Source organism: Phodopus roborovskii, unplaced genomic scaffold (genome assembly GCF_943737965.1).
Source record: "Phodopus roborovskii unplaced genomic scaffold, PHOROB, whole genome shotgun sequence".
NCBI lineage: Eukaryota > Metazoa > Chordata > Mammalia > Rodentia > Cricetidae > Phodopus > Phodopus roborovskii.
Window position 1 is genome coordinate 8,406,078 of NW_026126638.1, and position 21,804 is coordinate 8,427,881.

General features: G+C 38.8%; 1 protein-coding gene across 6 annotated transcripts in view; it reads left to right on the plus strand.

The window, feature by feature from the left end:
- The window catches only part of Atf7ip (activating transcription factor 7 interacting protein), a 76,662-nt gene that overhangs the window by 23,754 nt on the left and 31,104 nt on the right, over positions 1-21,804 (plus strand). For all 6 annotated transcript variants that reach the window (XM_051173147.1, XM_051173148.1, XM_051173145.1 and 3 more), the window contains exons 2-3: positions 17,000-18,639; positions 21,175-21,261. In XM_051173147.1, the coding sequence (XP_051029104.1) occupies positions 17,007-18,639; positions 21,175-21,261 (1,720 nt within the window). In that variant the 5' untranslated portion in view covers positions 17,000-17,006. The remainder of the gene's footprint in view (positions 1-16,999; positions 18,640-21,174; positions 21,262-21,804) is intronic.

Consider the following 21,804-nt stretch of genomic DNA (forward strand, 5'->3'; position numbering starts at 1 on the left):
TTTAGAGACCAGGTGGTCTCTGTACATAGCCCATACTGTCCAGGAACTCTGTAGAGCAGGCCTGCTGCTGTTATTCTTTTTAAAAATTGCCTCCTTAACTTGAGTTTTTTTTTTTTTTAATTTATAGAGAGATAATCTTCCTCTTACTCTGCTGGCATGTGTGTATACATACATATATATACATATTTATAATTTAATCTTATTATGTGTGGGTTCTTTGTTACTGAATTTATAAAAATTGTACTACCACATGTGAAGCCACTGTTTATATTTGTTGGGTATATTTATAAGAATTTTACATTTTGGCCATATTAGCATATGCTCTGGGTTGCTAACAGAAAGATTTTTTTATTGCAGCTATAGAGTTTAGGAAGAAGTGTCTCCGCTTGTGGATGTATTGTTTCCTCCTGAGTGGCTGAGCCCTGTCATGTTTGGCACCACTCGAAGTACATTACTTTAAGTGTGTCTGACATGCACATGTGGGGTGGCTGCCCCTTCCCTCCTTAGAGTGGGTCTCGGCTGCAAATCCTGAGTTTCACTTCGGATCTTCTAAAATATGTTATACATAGCATTTATTTATGTGTTCCTCTAATTTTGGGTCAGCATTTTTTATTCATATCTTCTATATTGCTTTATTATAAGATATGTCTCTTAGGAGTACCTATATGACGGTTTAAAAATGATTTTTGATAACTTGAAATCCAGCTCTCTCTTTGTGTGATGTTTTCTGTCTTGCTACTTTCTTCATCTCTTCTGCATAGTTTGTGTCCCATCCCTGTGAACTTTGGGATTTAATTTTAGTTCTGAATATTTATTTTAAAGATGAACCTGCAGTTATTTCATCTTGCCTATGAGCGGATTTGTTTGGAACATTGATGTTTACCTTACCTGATTTTGTTCTTAGATTTTTGCCATTTTATGCTTGCAATAAAGCAGTCTTTGCTTAGATTATTTTTGTATCCTTGTTAATTGATGGTTTAGGCAACTACCAGGAAAAACAAAAAACCCTTTTCCCTTGGACTTTGAGGGTGGTGTTTTCTTTTAGTGTTTACAATTACTGATGGCAAGTCCAATGTCAGTTTAATTGCCACTTCAAACTCTTAAGTTCTTAGCCTTTCCTTGCTGGGCTTATGAAATCTTATGCTGAGTATCTCTGCTTTATTTTGCTTGTTTTGATTTTCAGTATTTAGTAGTCCTTTATTTAGCTCTGAAAGTTTTTTTTTTTTTTCTTCTTGCCTTTTTCCTGGATAAACCCCCAATACTCTAGAGTGAAAATGATATTTACTAGCCTTTGCCTGTCCTTTGCGGAACATAAATTCTGGGTGCTGATTAACCAGACCATTTCACTTGTACTCACTTGGCTCTCATTTTTAACTTCTAAGATTTAAGATTAACTTTCTTCTTAAATATATGTGATTTTACTAGTTTTATGTTTGTTATGTGTATGGATGGGTTGTATCTACCTGAGAGGAGGTACCTGTGGACCGCAGCAGCATCAGATTCTCACTAAGCTTCTGTTACATGCGGTTGTGAGCTGGAGACCAAACTCAGGTCCTCTGAAAATATAGCATGCACTTTTAACTGCTGAGCCACCCTTCCAGCCTAAATTCATTTGTACTGTTTTTGTAATTATTCAATGTTGTGTGTGTGTGTGTGCACACGCCCGTGGAGGCCAGAAGAGGGTGTTGGGTTCCCTTGGAGCTGCATTACAAAGTTGTTAGCCACCATATGGGTGATTGGAATTGAGCCCTCATCCTCTGGAACAGCTGCCCATGCTCTAGCTGATTCCTCTAGCCCCTTCATCTGCATTCTTCAGTGTACTTATTTATTCATTAATGTTTTGGGAATGTGTTTGTGGAGTCTGGAGAACGATGTTGGATATCTTCCTTGATCACATTCCACTGTAGTTTTTGAGATAGAGTCTCTCCTTTAGCCTGAATCTCCCCTCTTTCTCTACCTGTCCAGCACAAGGGTTATAGATGTGTGCTTCTACGCCTGGCTTTTTACCTGGCTTTTTACGTGTAAGTTCTGAGGATTCAACTGTTGGTCCGTATGCTTGTAGGGGAAGTGCTTTACCAACTGGGAAGCGGTGTTTACTGCCCATGGGATGCCCTGTGAATCTGTCTCAGCATATGTAGCTACCCAAGCTGCAGTCATCCACACTAACCTCCCCGCCCCCTTACTTAGTACCAGAGTGGAAGACAGTAGTGGAATAGGATTAGCAGTGAAACACAGATGATTCAGTGTGTTTCCACCTGAAGATCAAAGAGACGTGTCTGGTGTACGTGAAAAATCTATGTGTATATTCTTTTGTCTCTTCTCAAGTGCTTTAACAGATTTAGCATTTGCCCTTCTAGATTTTTATGATATATTACTTGGGTGACCATATATGTATTCAGAATTTTGTGTTTGTCAGTGTAGTGTTATAACAACAGGAGAATACTGACTGCTTGTGATATCAGATATTTGTCCAGAGACTTTATTATAGTACTAGCATCACACAGGAGGATACAGACACAGAACCTGCCTTAAACAGGTAATGGGGCCAGCCAGGAAGGGGCAGTGCCCATATTCATGGGCAAATCTGGTCCAGGAGTTGTGTGATGAATTACTGACTTTTGTGGTGTATTTTAAAAATCAATTGAATCTTATTTTAAGTGCATTGGTCTAAGAATTTCAGATCACTTGGATCTAGAATTATAGACAGTTGTGGGTGCTGGGACTTGAACCTGGGTCCTCTGGAAGAGCAGCTAGTGCAGTTTTTGACATAGAACTTCTCAGAGGTTTCATCATGCCCTTAAAAATATTAACTACATTTTAAAAAACTGTCTAATGTTAGTTTAGATGCGCCATTATTTTTGAAAGCGATTTTCTTAGTGGTCTCCCCCCAATCCCCGTTTTGTTTGTTACAGTGTAGTTGTGTATTCTGTTGTTCCTTTTTAACATTTGGGCATATCCTAAGATAGTGAGGCCAGAGCACCTGAGATATGAGCGTCAGGGATAATGCCTATTTGCCCGCATAAATGATACTGGTTAATTCTAACACTGTGATTACAATACAACTGTGAATATTAATGCTGAACAGAAGTAGTGTACAGTAGTAAAATTGAAATATTTTCTTATTTGAATTTTCTGTTTCTGTTTTTCTGAATCATTTGTAGCAATTCCTGTATCCCAAATGGTCCTCAGAATTTTTGTTTAATTTACATTTTATACCATGGGATTGTCCATTGTTTTATATATAACCTGTTTGGTGTTGTACTCATATCTAATTTGGTTATTTTTAATAATTTATTTGAGAAGCTATGTCCTTGTTTATTTTTGTTTTGGACAACTATTCTTTTACATTTTTACTTTTAAGCAATAATTGTTAGTCAATAAGCTTTTGTATTTGGTGGGAAGACTTTTCTGAATAGTAATTCTAAAGCTTTATTAAAGGAGATGTCATATCATCTGCTGAAACTCTTTCTCCTGACTAGATTTTATTTAAAAGAACAGAAATAATTTACCTTTTATATTGTTACTATAAGACTCTTGTAAGATTATGTGTAAACTTGAAGGTGGTTCTTTCTTTGTGGATTTCTTTCTTTTTTTTTTTCCCATTATTCCTGAGGATTTTTTAAAAATGATAATATTTTTTAATTTAAATTTGAAACAAGCCTGTTTTACATGTCAATTCCGGTTCCCTCACCCTCCCCTCCTCCCTTACACCTCCCCAACCCCCATCCTCCTTTGTTCCCCAGGGAGGGTGAGGCCTTCCATGGGGGAATCTTCAAAGTCTGTCACATCATTTGGAGCAGGGCCTAAGCCTCCCCTCCCCCATGTATCAAGGCTGAGAGAGTATCCCTCTGTGTGGAATGGGCTCCCAATGTCCATTCTTATACTAAGGATAAATACTGATTCATTACAGAGGTCCCATAGACTGCCCAGTCCTCCTAAGTAACACCCACATTCAGGGTATCTGGGTCGTTCCTATCTATGCTGGTTTCCCAGCTATCAGACTGGGGTTGTGAGCTCCCCCTTGTTCAGGTCAGCTGTTGGGAAGACTTATTCTTAATTCTTAAAATTTCCCCAATTTTTATAAAGCATTTTTGTTTTACATATTAATCTTAAAATTTCTGTTATGATACAAAAATTATGTAGGTGAAGCTTTAATTAGAATTTCTTTTGATAGTTTTTTAAAAGGAAGATTGATGTATTTTTCTACATTGAGTCATGTCTTAAATAATATGTCAGTCACATATTTAAAAATGTTTTGTATGTATACAGTTTTACTTTTCCTTGATGTTTTCCTTACTGTATCTTCAGGCATTTGAGCCTGATCTTCCTGATGAGTTAGGGTTTCTACAATAGTGAATGTATCGTCACACTGTTCCTTCTGCTTCAAGTATGGAGATTCCTGCTTGAAATGACTCTTGTTTGCTTAAGCAGTGATCTTGATGTTGCTATGTTTTAGTCTTATCAGTGTTAATTTGTATAAATGAATGAGTTGAAATACTTAATGCCTTCTCTGTTTTATTAAGAAATGGCAGCTGTGGTTTTTAATTGTTTTGGGTTGGTACTACATTTCCTAAATTTAAGTTGTTACAGTGTTAAAAGAGAAACATAGTGTGGGTTAGTGTGGAAGCATTATCCTTTAATTGTTAGCCAGACAGAGATAAAGAAATTTGAGGGCAATGTAGATGGTTTTCTCCAGTCCTTAAAGATCTGATGTAATCCGTAGTCCCATACATTGTTCTCGCGAGTGTGCTCAGAGGCTACCGAGCTGTTGCAGTTGCTTTGTTTGCTAGAAGAGGAGCTTGTAATTGTAAGTTTTCAGAAATACCCGAATATGTTGCTAGGTGCTTGGCTTGTTGTAGATCATACTGTATGTCGTTGGGAGATTCCCTCCCCCTTCTCTACCCCTCCTCCTCATTTTTCCACCTCTTCCTCTTCCCTTTCTGTCTCTTTCTGTTCCCCTTTCTTCTTCTTCTCCTCCTCCTTGTCTGCTTTTTTATATTCTGGAGGCTCTAGGCTCAGTTAAATCCTTTAATGTGGCAGACAGCCAGATTTCCAATAGGCCCAAACCGAGCATGCTGCTGTTGCTTAGCAACTACTTGTGAAGTCTTTGTCTATGACTGAATTATAAATAGGGTTATGAGCAGAAGTGCAATTTAAAATGGGATTGGAAAGAAATTCATATTCTTTTTGGATTTGTGGGCTAAAATAATTGTTTTAAATGTAGTCTTTAGAAAGCTGGCTTATAAAAATTAAATTTATCAGGAAGACAATAAAGGTTTTGTAAGTTCATGTCTGTAATTAAACATTTAAAGTCATTTATTTTAAAGGATTTTATTTGTGTGTGTGCATGCACTCTAGTGTTTGTGTATGCTTGTGGGTGTTTTTGGAGCCTGGAATAGGCTTTGGATTCTATGGAGCTGGAGTTAGCAGCAGTTGTGAGCTGAGAGATGTTGGTGCTGGGAACCAAAGTCTGGTCCTTGTAAGAACCACCAGTCCATCTCTCCAAACCCTTAAAGTGGATCTCTTAAAAGATTGGAAACATCTATTTTGTAATTGTCCATGTGGGTATGTGCATTGAGAGTATGGGGGGAGGGTGTCAGGAGCTAGTTAGTATGGACCATTTGGAGCATCTGACGCTGGAGTTACAAATACTGCTCTGAGTTGCCTGGTGTGGGTGCTGGGAAATGAACCTGGGTCCTCTGAACAGTAGCAAGAGTTCTTAACTACAGAGCCATCTCTCCAGCTGCTAGAATCTTCTGATAGTTAGGTTTTAATACTATAGTAAAAGCATGAAAGCTAGAGTACTCCTAAATTTGGTGCTCATGCATGCATGTAGAAAAAGACTCATAAGGTATGCTGCACTACTGTATTTCATATACACACAATTTATAATCCATTTATAACATTTCCTGTTGTATTTTATATGCTTATATGCTTAATTACATTATTTCTTTAAAATATGTCTTTTAAAAAGCGTTCAGTAGCCAAGCTGTGGTGTCAGCACTCAGCAGCAGGCTGGCTGATCTGTGAGTTTGAGGCCAGCCTGGTGTCTATGGAGTGAGTTCCATGACAACCAGGGCTGCTACACAGAGAAACCCTGTCTCAAACAAAGCAAAACAAAAACAAAAAAGTGTTCAATAATAGTATATTGAGTGGAGCTAGGTATAGTGGCTTGCACTTTTAGTCCCTGTACTGGGAGATGGAGGCAGGAGACCCATGAACTCAAGATCACCTTCTCTGGCCACTCAACCTGTAACGCCCAGCTTCTAAGGAATGTTGGCCAGAAATTTTAGAATGTTAAGGTAGTTTTGTCTTCTCACTAGAGATCTGCTCTGTAAAAGTGGACCTCTTGTGAAGCACTCTAACAGAGTAAAGATGAAAGATGTGGTTAACAGACAGCATTGGCCGAAGAGTTGTGGAAACCATTCTAATAGATCTGCAAGAGGCTGATGATGAGCATGTGCTGTGCTGGGGAGGAGGAGGCAGTCACTGGCCCAGAGGCATTCGCCTTTCTCTCCGAACTTGGATCTATCAGGGTGTTGGTTTTGTGGTGCCTTAGCCCTCTCTCTGCCCACATGTGCTTCTGATGAGTGAGGCTTGGGAGGGGAGGGAGGCGGAGTGCTTATGACCCCACCTGACCTCAGCGCTATGGAAGCCTTTCTAGGGTGTTGTAGTTGTTTTGCTTTGTTGCTTGTTTTAAGGTACCTTGATTATGCAGTTCTTCACAAATGTGGGTTGATATTGTTTGGCTGTTTTAAATAATGCTTGAGATTCCATGCTTTCTTGGTTTTCTCAAAGTAAAACTGACGAAATATAAGTAAAATAGTAAAATACAGGCTTAACTACTCTAAATATAATGAAGAGAAATAGAAATATTAAGTCTTGTATATAAAGTTATATTAATGATCTAGGTTTATCAAGGAAATTTTTACATCAGTGAGGAAAAACCCTCTAATTAGTGGTAGCTCACAGGTTAATTTATACTGCTTGCTTTTGTGAGGAGAATAGTGTTGATACAATAGACATGATTTTCATTTTAATCCTTTTTCTTAAGATAGCCAACAAATACTATAACATTAAAATAGCTTTACTTTAGTTTATGTAAACTGTTTAAAATAAGAGTAATTATATGCTTGCTAAAACTCCATTTTAAAATTTAGCCATTGTGTTATTAAGAAGAAGGTAGGTTTAACCTTCATTATGTGTTTACTGGATCTTTTACTATTTAAAATGGTCTGTGTTTGATCCCCACCACCACAAGAACAAAATCAGAAACAGACAAAAAAACAAACAAACAAAAAAAAAAAAAAAAAAAAAAAACCAAACAACCCAAAACCAAGTGCTTGTTTTAACAGAACCTGACAAGTTAGCCGGCCTTCGATTTCAGCAGCTATAACTTAAAGTGCAACTGGGGTTCCTTTTGCTTTTTGTTTTGCCTTTTTGGCCTTTTCTTCCACTTTGTACTTTTCTTCATTATCTTCTGTGTGCCCCCACCCCCACGCATGCTCGGTGAGCTCTCTTTATTCTGAGCCAGGTCCCCATCTTCATAGGCTTCTTCCGGTTGTTACATTACACTGCAGATTGCCACCTTCAGGAGAATTGTCTCTGGAGTAAATGAGTAATACACAGAGAAAAAGGCACACACCAGCTAAGAACCATTAGGTTGCAAGGTCAGAGTGAAGAAATGTGTCTCACATCAGGACAATGGAGAACTTTTAAACAACATCTCCATCCCACTTGAAACCAATTAAAAATTAGAAATAGAAATTTTGTACAGATTATTTATGTTCAGATATATTGTGTTTGCCATAAACAGTAAGATAAAATTTCCCCTTGTTGCTAGTAATTTATTGAGAAAATAATTATTGATGCCTAATGTGTATAAGATACACTGTTATGTATATTAAACAAAAGTTAGTGTTTAAAAAAATTGAAAAAGGCAAATCCTTATTTTACTTAGAGGTATGCTTTTATTCAGTTTGTGTTTTTAGTACACAACAAACAGGCTTTTAAAAATCAACAAATCACATTTTCAAATAATTCTACAAAAAGTGCTAGAAAAATGCAGTGTTATTCAGATATTTGGATTTTTTTTTTTTTTTTTGAAAGCTTAGAATTTATTAGAATTGTGATTCAAGTGTCTCGTTGTTCTGGAAAAGGGAGACTCAGTATGTGAGTTTACATACATGCACACAAAAGCACACATGTACATAAATAAAATAATACAGACAGTGGAATGTTACTTGGCTGTGATCCCTTTATTTAATGTAGCATTCATTTTTCTGTAACTGGGATCTAATAAGAATAGGTGTCACATTAATGTTAGGTATTAAAATGCCAGACTCTGTCTTCAAGAAAATAAGGTATTTCAGCTAGCAATTTTTGCTCCTAGGCTCACATCTCTTCTAGGAGTCATACTAGCATATTGTTTCTATTTTTAGGCTGTTGCCAGGTCTATTTAAATTTTCTCTTAGGCTTGCCCAAGTTCTAACTTCCTGATTGGTTACATGGCTCTGCTTTCAGTAGCCAACCACAGTGACTATGCAAATTGTATTTCAGTGTCTGTTTCTGTCAAAGCACTGGTAAGATGGCTGCAAGGGGCTCCTTTGGGTCTGCTTATTTGTTATTTCAAAGAGGCTTCCTGTCATCACTTGGTAGTAAGTGTAGGTTTCTCTTAAAGGGGAAATCACACTGTCGATGCAAGCTTCTTTAAGGCTGGAAAATGCCTCCTGTCAGGTGTGAGTCTAAAGGTGGTTTCCTTTGACGCTCAGACATTGAGTAAGTGGTACATTTTATTACTTAGGTGCAAATATGTGAGCATGCTAGCTTAGCTGCTAAAATGTTCTAGATTTCTACCTTTGCTTTCTAAGAGAACAGATTTTTTTTTTATTTAATAATTATTGTAGGTGTCAGTTTTATGTATGTACTTTTCCTTAGTTGGTATTTATTATATATCCCAAACATATATAATGTGGTATATGTTCACTAAGGGCATTCTGTTTTCCATTATTTTGTGAATGGCTTCAGAAGCACATCATAGCATTGACATATTTAAGATGTTTTCTGATATCAAAGTTTTGGATTAATAAGATATGCCTTAAACTAAAAATCTTATACTAGAGATATGGTATATACCAAAGTGCTTCATTAAACAATATAAATGCAAGTATTAGAATTGAAGATATTTATTTTTATAATAATGCCTTTAAATAGTGGTGGAATAGGAAATGGTAGCAGGGTGCTTATGAATGCAGGTAAGATGTGATAAAACCACAGGAAGTTAAAGTAAATGCATCTCATGAAATTTGCCAGGTTTAATTATATGTAATGTTTTGATTAGGCTCAGAGAACATTTGTTTCATTTCAGACTTCCTGGTTATCCTGGTACAAGACAGTTTAATGAGTAAAAGACTGTTAGACCTTAGTCCTCAGTGCTGTTGTTGCTTTGCTCTTACCTGGTGTATTTCATGTCTTTCGGGATGAATGTGTTACAGAACATTGTCCTATTTAGGATAAGGAAGAAGAGGAGCAGGCTTATGTGAGTGTGTTGGTGTTAGTTTGCATGTACTGTTTTTCTCAAACGCAAAACTCACAGCAAAATTCTTAATCACGTAGAAACCTAAACTCCCTAAAATAAAGTATGAACTAACACTCAGTTTCTTTGTAGTTGTTAAAAAAAAAATATTAATTGTATGCATATATGTGTTTTCCTTACATATACATCTCTGTACCCCATGTGTGCCTGGTGCCCAGAGAGGCCAGAAGAGGGTGTTGGTTCCCTTGGAGTTACAGAAAAATTGTGAATCAGCATGGTGATAGGTGCTGGGAATTGAACCTGGATCCTTTGGAAGAGCAGCCAGTATTCTTAGCCACTAAGCCATTTTTCTAGCCCTTTTTGTTTTTTTAAATAATGTTAGAAGTATGATCCAATTAAAGGGGTTAAGCTAAAGTTACAGAAAGATAATGAATTTTAGACAAAACGACAAGGCATCACCTTGTTTTTAAGATTAAAAAAATGTTCAGTGAGAAGGGTTGTTAGCATTTATTGTAGAATACTGGTTTTCTTTATGGTCCTGTTTTCATCAATGAATACTGCAAGTTCTCAAGTGGTGCAAAAACTAGTGCTCTCAACTGAGAAATGAAGGTTTTGTCTAGTTTATGGTACATGTTTGTTTGTTTGGTGTGCAATTGTGGGTTCGTCCACATGAGTGGAGGTCGGAGGACAACTTGTGGGAATCATTCTCTCCTTCCTCTCTGGGCCCCAGGGCCCAATTCAGGTCATCAAGATCAGTGGCAAGCACCTTCCCTGGTCAAGTTACATTGATGTTCCCTGTTTTGGTGGTTTGAGACATCTCTTTTTGTAGCCCTGGTTCTTGGCGCTCTCCAGAGCCCAAACTGTCCTGGAACTCACAGGGACTCTTTCTCACCTGTCTCTGTCCCCTTAGTCCTGGGATTAAAGGCGTGTACCACCACACTGGCCCTACTAGATTTGTTTTTGCTTTGGAGACAGTCTCTCAGCGTCTTCCCCTCCTGTGTCTAGTTCTGTGATTACAGGCTTGAGCCATTAAGTCCAGGTTATAAATGAGCTGCTCTTCTAAGGGTTTAGGGATGTGGCTTCCTGGCAAATAGGTTAGAAATCACAGGTCACGAGTAAAATGATGTCTAGGAGTCCGCCTTTAGTAGTCAGGCTTGTTGAGGTGATTTTATTAAGCCATCTAAGGAAAAAAAAAATGGAGAAAACATTTTCAGTTTTCAGGGGCTGGAGAGATGGCTCAGTGGTTAAGAACACTTGTTCTTCCAGAGTTCAGTTCCCAAGAGCCTGTAACTGAAGCTCAGGGATGGGCGTCTGATGCCCTCTTCTGGCCTTTGACAGCATCTGCACACAGGTAGCCAACACACAGGCACAATACATGCACATAAATAAAAAATGAAAATAAATCTTAAAAAACCCATGATTTTCAGCATCTGGTTACTTGGAAAAGTATTAATAATGTTCCAGCAGCCTGGACATGATTGAATGTTTGTCACAGATGAGTGTTGGGCTTACGTGATTTTGCTTCATGTTCTAAGTTTTTTTTTTTGTGTGGATTTTATTTTTATGTATCCTTTATTACATAATATCAGTTTGAATTAGCATGGAGATTCTGTATGTGTTTTGAATCAGTAATTTATGACTTTTTAAGAAGACATTACATACTGTCTAGACCCTAGTTTAAATAAAATGGAGGAAAAACACTAAAAAAACCAAGCAGTACTTACTGTAGATACCTGTTACTCTAAATAAAGCATTTGAGATTATAGTTGCAATAGGTTTCAATTTTCTTGTTGCCCTTGACTTTCACAGTGCCTGTAATTCTTAGTAGAGCACTCTCTCCACATCTGCTTCCCTTGTTGCTGGGTAAGGTTTGGGATACTGTTCTCCGATTGGCTTTACGTGGGGCCAATCAGGGATTGGATTTCAGTTCCCTCACAGGACTGAAGCACGGAAGCAGCTATTGATTTATTTCTCTTATGGGGAGATCACATAAACTAAAATTATGGCTGCAGCAAGCTCCCTCTTGGGTATGTTTGAAAAATTGCAAGGTTCACCCGTAAGGAAAGGGGAAAATGATGATTAGCTGATAGTGGATTTGAGGGAAACAAGAAACTGATCACAGATTTTCTGTTTTTAATATTTAATAAAAAACCCTGTAGAATTACTTTATAATTCAAAAGTTGAGCTTACGTGGTCTTTTTGTAACCACTGTGAAAGCCAGTTAATTGTGCTTATTGTCGTAAAAATATATTTCTACCACTTAAATCACCAAGAATAAGATTGTTTTGATTTTTGTTATGTGAATTAATCCAGGTCAGTTTCATGCAGTAGGCGACCCAGCAGTTTGTCACCCTCTCATGGTCCAGAATACTGTTTTGAGTTCTGGATTTGGAAATGCGTAGTGGTAATGGTAGGTGCAATGGTATGAGAAATCATCTTAATTATTTGTATTTAATATTTTGATGGGTTTTATTTATAATTGTTGTATAAATACAAAACTATTATATTTGAATTTTATAGGTTCTGACTCATTGTGTAGAAACGACATTTTTATGTGTTGTCCCTGTTTAACTGATTTCTAAGAAGGAAGTTATATTTTAGAAACATTTATGATCATTGACTAGGACAAGAAAAAGTAGCACAAGAGATGTAAATCTTATCCACTTATTTATGTGTGTTGTATGTTTAATACATATCATGGATTTAAGACACGAAATCTGTGTTCTAGATTATTATTTCAGACAAAGAACCACACTGCAGTATTTCAGATGGGGTCTTGTTAGCTAGGTTTCTCTGACCTTATTATCTGTCTCCTGTTGCTGGGCAGAAATCAGAATGCTGGCTGCTGATTGGGTGAATTTGTGTGTGGCTCTGGAACAGCCATTTACATTCTTGAGTTTTTGAGCAGGAAGATTATAAGATAAAACAGCTTCCCTTTGTTTCATGGCTGTGATCTCTTGTTAGAAAGGAAGTGAAAGAGTGGGTGGAGGGGAGAAAAAATGTTCTCACTTAAAGAAGAGGCTCATTGGTCTCTCACTGAAAAGAATTTATCAAAAATTGAGAAGAAATTGCAAGCCATAGAGACATATTTCTCTGGCTGTTCACATACGGATTTCTATAGAAAAAAAATGTTGATAACATTTCTCCAGCGATCTTGGATCTGAATAAGCAAGGGCTTAACGTATCCTATTTTTAAACTCTTCTTTTTCATTAAAGAAACTATCCATCACAACATGCAGTTGTTTGTAGATATGGCAGACACGTTTTTCCTGTAAATGAGTTACAGTGTGGATGTTCTGAGGCTAGTGTGGCTGCCTTGAAGAGGAGTGTTCATTTTAGACTGGCCAGATGCCGGTGCTCACTGTGGGCTTCACAAAGGCCCTCTCCTCATGCTGCATGGAGCCTTATTTGCACTGAACACCCCTTCTCTCATGTATTCTATTGTTCCTACTGAGCTTTGCTTATGCAAAATAGATTTCTCAAGGCAGATTGTTGATTGGCTTGCACGGATATAGCTGGACTGGTTTGAACTGGTTGTTCATGCTACTTACTGCTTTGCTTGTCTTTTGTTATACTATGAAAGTTCTGTAAATAGCTGTAGTCTGCTCCCTTGTGGGTAAGGAAGGTAGTTACCTATTGTCTTCTGGCAACACTGTTGGTTAGTATTATTGAAGTTAGTGGCTTTTTTGGTGGAGATGGTTTAACATTAATTGTTATTTAAACTGGATTTTTCTAGTCCCTCCTCCCCCCACCTTACTGCTATTTAATTTGTTTCAGACTCTGAAAGTTATGCCTCAAAATACCCAGAATAAATAGGCAAGCAAGGATAATGATGTTGAGCACTTGGGACATTCTAAGTGCCTTTAGTTTTGTATGGGTGGAGCTGACTGTGTAACTCATGATGGCCTCAGACTTGTGGTGATCCTCCTGCCTCGGCCTCCCATGTGCTAGGCTTACCAATGTACTCCACTTTGCCTGGCTTAATTAATTAACTAATTAACCAGATCGTTTAATTCTCAGCAAAGCCTGAATGGTAGATGCACTTCCTTTAAGATACTTTAAACAGAGACTGGAGTGTTGGGCCACCTCCCTCACATTCGGTTTCCTACCTGGGAGAAGTGAGCCTCACACTCAAAGCTCTCAGCAGTGTTTGGTTCTTACTGGCATTATGAAAAGCTATGACATCTTTTGCAAGATGTTTAATTTTAATGTTAGTAATGACAACTTAGTTATGCATAGAGTATCTGAAAATGGATATTTCAAAGTCTAAAAGGAATGGGGCTTCAGTATTTGAACATATGTAAGGGGTATCCAAACTCTATTTAATATGTTTATGGTCAGCAAGGTGAGTACCAAGCTTGTCTTGTCTGAGATAGAGTTCATCAATGCACAGCAATGATTAGCATGCACAAGAAAGCCTTGGGCTCTAACTCCCGCACCAAAAAGTAGGCCAAACTTTTATATGTTCTATACAATAAAATGTATATGTAACATGACTTTGAAGTGGATGAGGAAGAAGAAACTTTATCCTTAAAATAGCGCCAGTGGTGATTTTGTTTGAAAGATTTCTATATAGTTGAAAGATAACTTTTCTAAGGAGTTCTTTAAATAAAACTAAGAAATGTTTAAATTATTAAATTCAGAAAATGAATGTAGAGTGTAACACAATCTAGACATTCTTTAACAAAAGGCTATATCCTTGAGAGCCACATTGGTCTCTGACAAATAGGTCAGACTTATTATTGAAAGACATTTGTTACTCACAGCTTCGGTTGACTTATTCTTGTAGACAAGTTATATTAGTGACGGTGTTAGAATGTGGTTCGATGTAGTGTAATTTAACTGTTTTGTGGGGTTTAAAGAAGTAGCCACACTCTTGATTGGGTGACAGATATCTCATGTGCATGTGTGTGCATGCATGTGCATGTGTGTGCCCTGTGCATGCATGCATGTCCGACATGTCTGTGCATCTTATTCCACTGTGCTTGATGTCGCTTTTCTCCTCCCCTCCCCCTCCCTCTCTCATCTGTCTTTGCTGCTGCTGGCAATGCTCTACTCCCCTTTTGATGGTGCTGAGGCCCGTATCCGGGGCCTCACGTGCCAAGCAGAGATGTTTGTGTTTACATAGAAGTGCTGGTGCGGAATTCCTGCCCCCCCTTACTGTTTAAATCTTATTTCACCATTAAATGTAGCATCTACACCTTGAAAACCTTTATATAAGCAAATTCCCCTTTTAAAAATGTCTTATTTTTAATTATAAGCTAATATTGAATATTGTCTAATGATATTCTATGTCTGCTGAGGTGATTCCTCATTTACTCTCACCATTGTGTGGTAAATCACACTCTTTCTCTCTCTCTCTCTCTCTCTCTCTCACACACACACACACACACACACACACACACACACACACACAGATATATTATCTTAGTTTTACAGGCTAGAAGCTGTTAAGGCATATCTCGTGAAGGCCCTGAGGAAGCATTTGTCCAGGCATGTCTGCTAGCTTCTAATTTTTTGGCTTGTGATAGCATAGCTCTTGTCATAAGGTGGTTTTGTGCTGTGCCTGCTGTTGTCTGAAGGCATTGATTGCTTTGCAGTGGAGCCCATCCTGATAACTGTATACTCATCTACAATTAAGCAGTCACAATCTGGTACCACAGTCTCACTCATTTTAAGGAAAAATCACTAGGTACTTTTGTGGCCTTGAGTACACAAGGGTGATTCCTGACTTGCCCATGGCTTTTGAGTGTGGATTTTATAATGGTCTTTTCCTGGTAATTAGTGTTGCCTGTTAAATATACTGCTCAGTCATTTGTAGAGAAAAGAAGAATGAATTATGGAAATTAGAAAACATTTTAGCAGAAAAAAAAATGATAATATGATATCAAAATGTGAGAGTCGGGCTGGAATGGTAGCTTAGTAGTTAAGAGTAGTTGCTCTTGCAGAAGACCCCGGTTTGGTTCCCAGTGTTCTCATGGTGGCTCACAGTTGTCTGTAACCTCAGTTCTGGGGATCCTGCTACTTCTGGATGCTTTGAATGCATGGGATGCACATAGATAGGTTGTACATTCACATAAAAATAAATCTTTAAAAAAACATGAGATTCGGTTAAAGATACTTAGTAATTAATGGCTTTCTGTGCATACATTATGAAAGATGAACTTTAATTGAAGATTTGTGGTTAAACTTGAACCATAAAGAAAAAGATGGTACAGTGGTTAGTCTCCATTGTCACTTGTGATCTAGATTCACCTGAGATATGGTGTCTTGGGTGGGTTATAGTGATTAGGTTAATGAGGTAGAAAGACCCACTCACTGTGAGTCTATGCCTTCCCTGGGCTGAGTCTTGGCCCCATAGAGGAAAAAGTGGGGAGTATACCAGAATTAATCCTTTTCTGACTAAGGATGCCAAGTGGCCAACCACATCCACCTCCTGCTGCCTTGATCTGCATGATGGGCTGTACTGCTGAGCTGTTTCAAAACAAACCCTGTCTTCCCAAGTGCATTGTGTCAAAGACTATTTTATCATAGCTACTGAAACAATAGATCATCAGATTCAAATTAAACCCACCCAAAAAGTCAAATAGATGATATTAGAGAAGAAACCAGCAAAACTACAAAGTAGATGCAAAACAGGAGCAATTAACAAGGACAAAAGTTCATTCTTTGGTAAACAGATTTGTTAGGATTCTAACACAATTGACCAAAAAAGAGGGCACACTACAATATATGTACTTTTTACTCTTTTATATTTATATTTATTGAGATCTAACATATATAATTCATCTACAAAAATGTACAATTAGTGGGTTTTCAGTAGATTCAGAGCTATCACCACAATGAATGTTAGAGCATTTCTATTACTCTTTAGTTCTTTCCCATTTTCTCCAAACCTCCAAATCAAGCTGGAGAAATGGCCTAGCAGCCCAGCACCTGCCCTTGCCGTTTTGGAAGATGACTCAGGTTTGGTTCCCAGCACCCATTTTCTTCACATGCTTTTTCATGCTCCTGAAGCATGTCTGGATTCCCCCCCCCCCCCCAACACACATACACACAGGGTTTCTCTTTATAGTCCTGACTGCCTGGGAACTCCCTGTGTAGACCAGGCTGGCCTTAAACTCACAGAGATCTGCCTGCCTCTGCCTTTGGAGTGGAGTGCTGGGATTAAAGGTGTGCGCCACTACCATCTGGCTGCTCCTCTGAAATTTTAACTCCTGTTTGGAAAAAACTAGCTCCTTTTCCTCTTCATTTTCCTAGCAACTGATGTTCTGATGTACACCATGTTATCTCTCAATTTTCTGCTATGTAAATCTGGTAACTATGAAAACTAAGTCATAGCAAGGATTGAGATTTATCATTGTTTCAAATTACATGATCTAAACTGTTACTGTAATTTTCAGTTAACTTGTAATTAAATGACTTTTGTCTCAATTATTAAAATCCTTTTTCTTGTGTTTAAAGATTCAAAATGGATAGTATAGAAGAACCTCAGAAAAAAGTCTTCAAGGCTCGGAAGACAATGAGAGTGAGTGACCGGCAGCAGCTCGAAGCCGTGTACAAAGTGAAGGAGGAGCTGCTAAAAACAGACGTGAAGCTCCTGAATGGGAACCATGGGAACGGAGATTTGGAGCCCACGTCACCTTTGGAAAATAGAGATTGTCTTCAAGAGACAGAAGTGAATGGCATTGAGGGGATTTGTTTTGAGTCTGAAGAAAGTAAAACAGAGTTGAAAGAGACACCTTGTGTCCCCAGTGCTAGTGTAAAAAATAAGCAAGAAGAGGATTCAAACAGTGGCTCTTTGTCTCCTAGTGTAACTTCTGAGCTTGTGTCTAAACCAGCCACTGAGCCAGCCTCTGGCACCCCAGCCTCTAGTACCCCAGCCTCCGGCACCCCAACTTCTGGCACCCCAGCCTCTGGTACCCCAGCTTCTGGCACCCCAGCCTCTGGTGATCTGACCACAGGAGAGCTGGCTGTTGAAGTACCAGCCACTGGTGACTCTCCCTGTGAGGAGTCCCCCTCTAGTGATCCCTCCTCCCATGATCCCACCCATAGTGATCCCACCTCTGCAGATACTGCTTCTGAAGAACCTGCCTCTGGTGACCTTGCCTCTGAACCACTGTCTGGTGAACCAATGTCTGATGAAGCAGTTTCAAGTGAACCACTGTCCGAAGAACTTTTGTCTGGTGAAGCAGTTTCAGGTGAAATGGTTTCAGATGAACCAGGTGTTGGTGCAGTGGCATCTTCTGAACTGGCCTCTGGGGAACCCTCTTCTGATGATTGTGGCCCCTCTGGGGATTTGCCTTCTGATGCCCTGCCTTCTAGTGATGAGTCCTCTGGTGGTCCTGCCTGTAGCAGACTGGCTTGTGGTGAGCTGGCTCCTGGTGAGCTGACTGTGGAATCAGCCACTGATACTTTTAAACCAAGTTCAGTGCCAGTTTGTGAACCAAGTCCTGAAACTGACAAGTCAGAGCAGAGTAGCAATAACAATGATGACTGTTCGGAAAAAAATGCAGATGATGAAAACTTAGACCAAATTCAAAGTAAAGACTCATGTGATGAGGGAGAGAAAGTGAACAGTAATGTTGGTGAGAAGGAAGAAAGTCCAGACACACACAGTGCAATTATTTGTTCTGACCTACCTCCAGAAAATAGGAAGAAGGCAGAGGAAGAGCCCGTTGCTGAGCTTGCTCTTAGAGAAGAGGCCATCTCCAGCAGTATGGAAGTTGACCAAAGTGAAAAGGATGGGCATCAGAGTCCTACAGAACTTGTAGAAGCTGTCATTGACAAAGCCACAGAAGATAAGGAGACTGTCTTAGACAACACAGACTCCATGGAAACAGATGAGATCATTCCTATTCTGGAAAAACTTGCACCCGCAGAAGAGGAGGAACTCACGTGCTTTTCAAAGACTTCCCTCCTTCCGGTTGAGACAAGTCAAGATTTGGAAGAGAAAATGGAGGGTTCTTTTGGCTCTCCATCAAAACAAGAAAGTAGTGAGAATTTGCCAAAAGAAGCCTTTTTGGTCCTCTCTGATGAAGAGGATATTTCATGTGGAAAAGATGAGTCTGAAGTTATATCACAAGAGAAGACACGTTCTCCAGGTTAGCTGATTAAGTATTTTTTTGCTTTAATGATCTGTTTATTTAATGATGTTAGTAATCCTGGAGTGACATAGAAAGCAGCTAGGTGTGATGTCACAAGGGGAGAAAAGGGAGGGCCAAGGAGTTTAAGGTGTGTGTGTGTGTGTGTGTGTGTGTAAGTGAACATGCATGTAGGCAGCTACAGAGCCAGAAACAAGTGCTGAATTTCCAGAGCTGGTAGTTGTGAACTACCATGTGGGTGCTGGTAACCCAGCTTTGATCCTCTGCAAGAGCAGCAAATGAATTTTCAGCATTAAGCCATCCATCATCTCTCTAGCCCCAAGGAAGCCTCTTCCAACACAAAATAGTCATCGAAGGCCATTGTACAGAAACAACTTATATAAACTATCATTTCAGGCAGTGTCAGGGATTTCTAAGCCCACCATCCAAACACAAAGCTTCGTAGCTCTGCTGTACTTGCAGAACCTAGCCTTATGCATGGCGAGCCTGGTCTGATGCCTCTGGGCTTCTCAAGTACCGCCTTCTCGTCAAGTTTTCACAGTTATATCTTCCATGAACTTAGCTCTAGTCTGTCAACACAGACAGTAGTAGTAAGATCACTAGAGATAGGTAACAAGTTCTGCTAACCCCAAAACCTTTGAGAAAAAGCTCAAATAAAGCATTTACTGTCTTCCTGACAAGTAATACCTTTAATGACCAAAGAGTATGCAGTATCATACAAACACTTATTGCTGCCCAATGCAGAAAGAACAATATTGTATGCAACATGTAAACAAACAGGCTTGCCTCTGTCCCAGCTAAATGGTACAAAGCTCAGATGGGTCATAGGTCATAGTTTGCCAAGCAGTCTTGCTTTGGATTGAATCCATAAGGGTATTTAAAGCAAAACAAAGTCTTACAGGCTACCTCAAACAATATACCCATTAGAAAAAAAAAGAAAAAAATAATCAACCACAACAAAACCCAGAGGAAGTAACAGGTAATTTCATATGTAAGCAATACAGAAGGTCAGTAAATAGAGATTTTTTTTTCAATCTTATAAAAATACACCAGGATAATGTAGCCTGCAGAAAAATCTAACTTCTCCAGACATTTTCAAAGCTTGACCTTAATACAAAGGTACAAATAACTATCTTCTGCATCATTGGTTCTCAACTTCTGGATTTCAACTCCTTTGGGAGTTAATGATCCTTTCACAGGGTTTGCCTAAGATCATAAGAAAACACAGATATTTACATTATGATTCATAACAGTAGCAAAATTACAGTTACAAAGTAACGATGAAAATAATTTCATGGTTGGGGTCAGCACAGCATGAGGATCTGTGAAGGTTAAGAGCCACTGTCCACATGATGTTTGAGAATAGCCAGGATGGAGTCTAGCAAGGTGGAAATCCAAATTCAAGTAAGCTGAAGACTTAGGAGAAGAAACAAAGTGCTAGCTTTGGAAATGTAGTTCTGAAAGTGAGGAAGGATGGAACAGCAGCTAAAAATGTGTCTGTGATGAGATGCATACTGAAGCAAGACAGTAAGGAGATAGGGTAAGACAGTAAGATGTGCCTCAACTTTCCCAGAAAAAGAAAGTATGACTTTAATCATCGAGAAAGTGTCATTTGTTATTTAACAATAGGCAACACCTTGTCTCCAGATGTATTAGGACACATTAGTTCTTCAATTTTTAATGACAGTCGTATTTTTTTCTACTTGTTTTGTTAATAGTTTGAGATAGGTCTCTTGTAGCCTAGGCTAACTTCAAATTACTTATGTAGCAAAGGACACATAAATCTCTCTAAATCTTCCCAAAGGGCAGTTTGTTCGGTCTCTAGAATGTTTGAACAAAACGTTCTACCTCCTAGAAAGAATCTGTTGACATTTTTTTCTTAACAGCATTCTTTCTGTGACACAATGGCATACACTCCAATCCTTGTGATCTATACTAAAACTCGGTGCATGTCTTAAGTGCCACGTGTCTAGTAGGCGGATCTGAAAAGTGGTTATTCAGCATAGGAAATAGTTGTGTTGTGTAGAATTTACAAGTACATTAAGTATGTCATTATTTAATAGTCTTAACGATTGCACTAGTCATTACATTTATTTATCTATTGTAAGGTGGTGGGTGAGCCTTGTAGGTCAGAGAGTAACTTGGGAGTCAGTTCTCTCCTTCAGCCTTGGAAGTCCTGGGAGTTGGTTGTCAGGCTCCCTGGCATGTGCTTTTACCCTCTTGAGTTACCCTGCCGCCTCTGGTTTAGTTTTAATAATTGAAAGTAGTCTGAATTCTTTATAATAATTGTTACTGGTGATGGAAAATTAAGTAAAATTGTTGGCTTTAAGTGCTACATATTATTTTTCATGTTGAGCTTATTAGGGATAAACACAATTTGAATGTGAACTTGGTTTTTAACTTCTCAGTTTGTGCTCTCATATTCTTTATTTTGAAAAATGTTTGGTAGCTGAATAGTGACCAAAAAAGTGTGAATAATGAGCTGTTACTAATTCTACAGAAATGACTGTTCCTCCTCTGCATTTGTCCTCACAGAAGTAGGAAGGACTGAAAAGGACGGCAGAGCTGAGGAGGAGGAGGAAGAGGAGCGAGAGACAGGCGAGGGGCAGCCACCTGTGAGAAGTACGCACGTCCCTGCACCTGCCCTGTAGCCTGGCCTTAGCCGGCCATGGCGGGCTGCCATTTCTGCTCCAGAGATGGCCACACCTTTTTTAACTTAAACACAATTCACTGATCTGGTTGATGACCAGTTCAAGGACCTTTGGATGTATTATTTCATGTATTTCAAAGTGTTTATGGTAATGGTTCCATGGGGAGGATTAGACTTACACTTGAAGGCACCAAGTAAGTGTCTGAACTTGTTTTTAAGTTTGGGGCAGAAGGATTTATCTTGCAGTTGTGAGAGGTGACAGCCTCACAGTGAAGTGTGCTGGACCTGGTGTTGTAGACTCGGGCAAGGGTTAGTCAGCCAGGGCTTTATTTTCATTTACTGTGCCTATTAAAATGTTGTAAAATAGACCTCCACTAAATAAACTCATAGATAGATGTGGATATATTTCTTTCTCCACTATTGTGATAAAACTGAACAAATAGCTTTTGAGCACTACTTCTCTACCCCTCATCTTGAACATTATGTTACAGACCAAAGACAATAGGTTTCATTTA